The 6065-nt window shown below is 40.0% G+C and overlaps 1 protein-coding gene and 1 long non-coding RNA gene across 3 annotated transcripts in view; one reads left to right on the top strand and one right to left on the bottom strand.

Annotated features, from left to right (window-relative positions):
* The window catches only part of LOC107838390 (uncharacterized), a 26312-nt gene extending 24123 nt beyond the window's left edge, over positions 1-2189 (bottom strand). The window contains exon 1 of the long non-coding RNA XR_001664444.1: positions 245-2189. This is a non-coding gene — a long non-coding RNA (uncharacterized LOC107838390). The remainder of the gene's footprint in view (positions 1-244) is intronic.
* nucks1a (nuclear casein kinase and cyclin-dependent kinase substrate 1a) overlaps positions 1-6065 on the top strand; it is a 14553-nt gene that overhangs the window by 5300 nt on the left and 3188 nt on the right. Inside the window, exons 2-7 of one of the 2 annotated variants that reach the window (XM_007569829.2) lie at positions 2196-2245; positions 3132-3222; positions 3380-3426; positions 3515-3670; positions 4054-4203; positions 4861-5013. In XM_007569829.2, coding sequence (XP_007569891.1) covers positions 2196-2245; positions 3132-3222; positions 3380-3426; positions 3515-3670; positions 4054-4203; positions 4861-5013 — 647 coding nt within the window. The remainder of the gene's footprint in view (positions 1-2195; positions 2246-3131; positions 3223-3379; positions 3427-3514; positions 3671-4053; positions 4204-4860; positions 5014-6065) is intronic. The other variant, XM_007569830.2, reaches the window with a different exon arrangement.

Below are 6065 nucleotides of genomic sequence, written 5' to 3'. Positions count from 1 at the left end.
ATTAATACCTGAACTCCAACTGTATAGTTTCAAAAATGCAAACATTAAAAAAAACTTGAATAACTAAGCAATTCTTAGCCTGGTGGGGCACAAATAAAGCCTGGTGGCCCTCCTGGCTTATCATACAACTTATGTTCTGGAGTCATTCCTGCTCTGAAGCAGTATGGTTTTTTTCATATATTGACAAGTTATGTTTAAGACGCAGACTCCAATGTGTGGTTGAAAGACTGGTGAAACATTGGACATAAGTGACCAAAGCCACAGCAGTTGGTACAATCTCTCCCTGATGCTCTTTCACTATAGATTTCAGTGTTTCCCAAGCACCTAAGCTGTCAGGAAATCTAAGAAATTCTAAGTTATTCTGCATTTTAAATTGAATTCTAATTTGTCAATTTCCCCGATTCTGTGTTCCCTGCATAGTGGAAAAAATCATACAACCGTAAACAAGTATTATCATCATATAGTCACTCTGATGGGGAAAAAAAAACAAAACATGTGGGATAAATCGGCTTTCCCAGGTGGATCCTGATTCATAAAGACTTGCTTGGATGTGCTCCTAAAACCTGGTGTACGGAAAAAAAACAACAGTATGCAAGGATCCTAAAACATATCCTTTGTACATCCCATGGTCAAAAGTCAAGTCTTAAAGGGGAATTTATAAGGCTTTTTTACAGATTTGGATTTTGTTATATGGATTTAGGTGTTTTGTTTTTTTGTTTTTTTTTGTTCAGTTGCTCTACTAGAGAGAACAAAATGTTGGATTTGTTTTATCCAAGTTCCAGGGATATATACATCTCTGAAGTCAGGCCTTCTGTCAGCAATTGGATCACAATCTTGTTTTTTTTTTTTTCTGCTTGGAATATTGACCCCTTTTTTCAGATAGAACATAGCCTGGTATAAACCAGCTCCTTGTTCTACGCTTTGCTTCGTCCAGAGGACGTCTGTTGAGAAACGATTACTTCCTGGATGTGTGGACTGTGTTTAAGTTTAAAATTTTACTCTGTCACTAATGTTTGGCTGTGATGCATGTAAGGCACCAGTTCAACTCTGAAATTTACTGAAAATTAGCGGCACTGTAAACGACCATCCTCCACTGCAAAGAGAGAACTACCTAGCCAAACGAGGCAACTGTTCATGATAATTCAATGTTTGGTAGTGTGGTCGACATGGACTGAATGGCTTTGTTCACTTCCTCCGCTGTCATTGCCAAAAACTACAGGCGGACTACAATTCTGAAACAGAGCAGGAAATTGACATCATCTTTCAAAATTTCTCCTTCTGCTCCGAGCAGAAGGAGAAATTTGATTGGCCCGAGCAGTCTGCTGGCTGATTGGCCCAGTTAAAATTCTACCGGAGAAATCTAGCTCAATTGGAGAAATCGCAGGCAGAGCACTGAAGGGCGATGAGAATCTAGCAGAATTGCACAGGAAAGCAATGGTCAGGCTAGAGGCAACCTATTAAAAAAAGAGAATTTTGAGAAGATGGTCATAGGAATCTTAAAAAGCCATACAGGGTTGGTCTGAGGCCCCAGACTGGGAGGCACTGTGCCAGCCACATGGAGGTGACTGACTGGGCTCTGCCGTGCAAGGAAAGGTTTCAGAGGCATCATGCATACTGTTTCATACATCAGTGGCATCATTTTTTTGTTGTTGTTAAAAAATATTGGACATGTTTTACCAGTTTCTGCCCATATACTGAGGATTTTGTGTAAATGTGAATCAGCGGGTTCAAAACAAAAATCTAGCTATGCTTGATGTTTTGCAGCTGGTCTAAAGAAAAACATTGGTATAAATTAGATGATCACAGATGTGCCGTTTGCCTAAATTTAGTCTTAACGGTGTTTAACTATTTCCACTATTGCAGCAGTTCTTGAATGTTTGTGTTCCCCAAACTGAAGCTGTTTGTCACCTAAGGATAAATCTATACACACAACCAAATTAGTTCTGCAGGCCGCACAAGGTCCAAGGTCCAGTTCAGTTCATCCACCTCTGCCTGGCCACTGCTGGAGGTTTTTCTACCCAAACAACACAATGCACACATTCAGGCAGTTTCTTTGTTGCTTCCACTCTATTCCATAGAGAGGAAACACAATAGTGTTAACAGTCTCCTTCTCTCCACTTTTTATAGTCTGGTATCAGGTGAAGCTTGTAAACTTACTCTGTAATCTGATCAAATGTGTGTATTTATGTTCACAGGAACAGGAAAGTGGTGAACTATTCACAATTCAACGAGTCTGACGATGCAGGTAAGCAACGCTCTGTGTGTTTCTCCACCGTTTGTCTCGTTCAGAACAAAATACAAGCTAGCTAATGTGCCAAGCATGAAGTGACGGCCGGCATGCAGATGCAGTTTACGCTCTTAAACCTTTAACCTGTTTTATTCATTTGTGCCGGTTTTATGAATGCTTGTTTGTGGAACCATTAATGATTTCATTAACTGTGATCAAAAACCCTGGTTTTCTGTGATGGAGAGTAACTCCACATCTCTGTTGGTATTGTATCATTTTTCCAAATATACCTTCATATGCATTATTATTCACAGCACTACCACAGAAGCTAATATCTACAGTCTTGGGAGGTGCAGCCAATCGGCACCAAGGAAAATAAATGGTGCTCCTTATTTGGCTCCTTTGCAAATGGCAGCTAATAGCTTAGCATTACATCCAGGACAGAGCTTTCTGAGCTGCATTTTCTTTAGAATATGTTTGATATAGTCTACAAAAAAGTGAACATTTGGACAAATTTTACTTGAATTGTTTAGAGCTGCGTTCCATAGAAAAAAAATCAGCATATAGGTGGTATTTTATAAACTTTTATTCAACAGATAAATAAAAAAAAATGCATGAAGGGATTACAAGACTTAAGATCACAGATATAAAAGCAGTTTATTCAAAAGAAATGTTGCTGGACTTCCTGAGCAGCACAGCTCTGATGGTTCTAAGCAGGACCTACAAATTGATTGAAAACAGTTGCATGTTAGTGTAACAATAGATCATAATTTAATAAAGTAAAAAAAACAAAAAACTTTTCCAGAGTAAATTAGTAGTGAAACATTTACTCACTGCTTGTAGACGGACGGATGGATGGATGAGAATGTGAATTGAGACATTGTCCTTCCTCTCCTCTCTGTAGATGAGGAGTATGGCGGCGATCGGCCTAAGAAGGTGCGCCCTGCCCCTCGTGAGCCGAAGCACAAGCGCTCGAAGAACTCACAGGATGACAGGTTAGGACACGGTTTGGATGATCTTCGTTCTGTGTTGGTCCTGCGCTAAATGATGCTAGGTTTATGAGCGTGAAATTCAGGAACTTTGAGCAGATGGTGCTTTAGTTTTATATCAGGCTGTTAAACACAAAGTCTGGTGTCTTCTGCTTTCTTGCAGTGAGGATTCTGATGAAAAGCTCTCCAAATCCAAAAATGATTCAGCAGGTAAGTTTGTCCAGTCGATTTGGTGAGCGCATGCTCCATGCCAACCTGAGATCCCGACTCTCTGACTTCCCCGCATGTCATGATGCAGATGACTTCGGCAGTGAGGAGGAAGACAACGACTTTGGAGAAGAGGAGGAGGAGGAGGAAGGAGGCAGTGACTACGAAGAAGAGAGAGGAAAAAAGGCAAAGAAAGCCAAAGTGGAGAAGACCAGTAAGAGGGGCCCAAAGAGAAAACGGGCTGCAGGTACTGGCAGCTGCCACAACACCCAGCTTAAAATGTTATGCTTCAGACTTTTACTGTCCGACTTTGAGTTTTTTTTAGAAGTGACCAACACAAAAGCCCACTAAATTCACGACTTTCACAATGATTTATATGTAAAAGTTTGAAAAGAGTGGTGTGCATCTGGATCCAATCCAGTTAAAATAAAAAGGGATCAGCTGTGCATAAACAGCAAGTGTGAATTAACTGAAATATTTTTTCTTCGTAAAATGAAATCTTTTGTAAGTTGGTGTCATAAAAGGTCACAGATCAAACAGTGTGAGTTTATCCGCATCCTTTTCCTCCTGCCTTCATGTGTTTTTTCCCGTCGTAATAAGCGCCAGTATAACAACTCGCTGTGTGTACAGATGACAGTGACGACGACAAGGAAGTGAGTCGGAAGCGTACAGTGAGGCAGGCTGCTTCCAAGGCTGTGTCAAAACAGAGAGAGATCCTGCTGGGGGACGGAGGCAGTGAGGATGAGGAGCACGAAGACCAGGAGGAGTCCTATATGGACCGTACGTACAACACCAGCAGCTCCACTAATTTTAGGGCAGCAGGACAAGGATTGCATTGCCTGTTTAGTTCTTGTCTTCTAAAATGAGGGAGAATCCAGAACTGGCCAACAGTGACCCAATATGGAGAATTCTACATGCTAACCTATAAAATATTGAGATTCTTAATATAAAGTGCATCTGTCACTTGATTGAAATTCTAATCGAGTTCATTGCACGGGTTTATAATTATAGAGACAAAAATAAAATAAAATTATGCGTTTAAAATCTGCGTAATTATTTAATTGAAATTATTGTGTTGTTCACCTTCTTCTGTCTCATGATGCTTTTCCTGAACCTCCTTACTGGTATTTATACATGTAACAAACAGTTTCTCTCACAGAGCAAATATAAATATTACATGTGAACATTAACTTTCAGGTATTTAAAACCTCCTGTGGGAATAGTCAATTACGTATTTTAAAGACTTTATTTTAAAATAAAATCCTCTCTTTATTTTGTTGTAACCTTTTTAGTGAACATTTACTGTAACAGGCCAACTCTTGCAGTGCCTGGTTGCTCTGGTGATTCCCACCTTTTCTGGGCAGCTGTCTGACTGCATGTCAGGATTTTATATTTTTTACAAACCTAAGTTTCCGCCCTCTCTGTTCACACACACAGCTGACGAGTCTGGCAGCGACGAGGACTTCATGGTGGAGGATGACGATGACAGCGACTATGGCCGCTCCAAGAAGAAAGGAAAGAAGGTCATCCGACGGGGGCGGCTGGAGAAAAAGGAGAAGAAGAGCCCCAAACCCCGACTAAAGGCTACAGGTAGGAAGGGAACATTTAGCGAAAGCCTTTCTGTCAGGCTCCATACTGTATTATATATTCCATCAGTTTATATTTAAACAAAAATACATTTGTTCATCAAATTTTGTAACTAACAGATTGGTTTAGCTTCCTGGCTTTTTCTTAAAGGGGCAGTACTATGTAAAATTGACTTTTTTGAGTTTTCCATCATGTTACATGTTCATGTTATTCCCTCATCAAGTCATAGCTGGGCTGATGTCTTGATTCTTTCATGCATGTTTGCAACTGTGCAAAACACCTGTGTGGACCTAGCCCCGCCTTCCAGGACCTAGCTCCTTCTTCAGGAAAATGCTTGAAAGCAAATGGCATAAAACGGTGTTTAAATGTCAATACAGCAGTGACTGCAAACTGTTTTTATGCTGCCATAGAGCTACCGCTGAAATCTGAACGCATTAAATCCAGCATAACTACCTTCACTTATTAATCTAGAAATGGTTAGATGTTTAGCATTGTTATTTTAATAAAACTGAGTTGGGTTTATTTTATGCTTAGCCGTCAGCCGTGAGTCGTTAGCGCGGAGCTTTTAGCCAACGGGTGAGCCGATAGCACAGAGCCCTTAAGCCGTTAGCCAAATTACTGCCAGATAATATATTAATATTAATATATCAGGTTAAAGCAGCATTTATGACAAAGGGGATACCTAAGTATAGTTTTCTTTATTCGCTTGTGTTTAATTATTTGCCTAATTAACCGCTACAGGGCTTGATTTGATTAAGCAAGTGTCATTATGCAACCTCCTTCTCAGCCCTAGTGGAAAAATTTAAAGGGTTAATAGAGGAGCCATGTTGTGATGATTTCCTGTAGGTGGAGATTCAGAAAGAGCAGGAGTTTTTAAAGAAACAGTCCCAATTACATGAAAGTAAATTAGGAAGTAAAAGTTTCTTGTATATAATATAGAATTCAATTTTTCAATTGGAAAAATTGGATTTTATATCCATTTTCTGTACACCCTTGTCTCTTAGTGGGGTCGGGAGGGATGCTGGTGCCCATCTATATCTACGTAGATATAGATG

The sequence above is a fragment of the Poecilia formosa genome, unplaced genomic scaffold (assembly GCF_000485575.1).
Source record: "Poecilia formosa unplaced genomic scaffold, Poecilia_formosa-5.1.2 Scaffold247, whole genome shotgun sequence".
Classification (NCBI taxonomy): Eukaryota; Metazoa; Chordata; class Actinopteri; order Cyprinodontiformes; family Poeciliidae; genus Poecilia; species Poecilia formosa.
The sequence above is the reverse complement of the archived record's forward strand: the minus strand, read 5'-3'. Positions and strand labels throughout refer to the sequence as shown.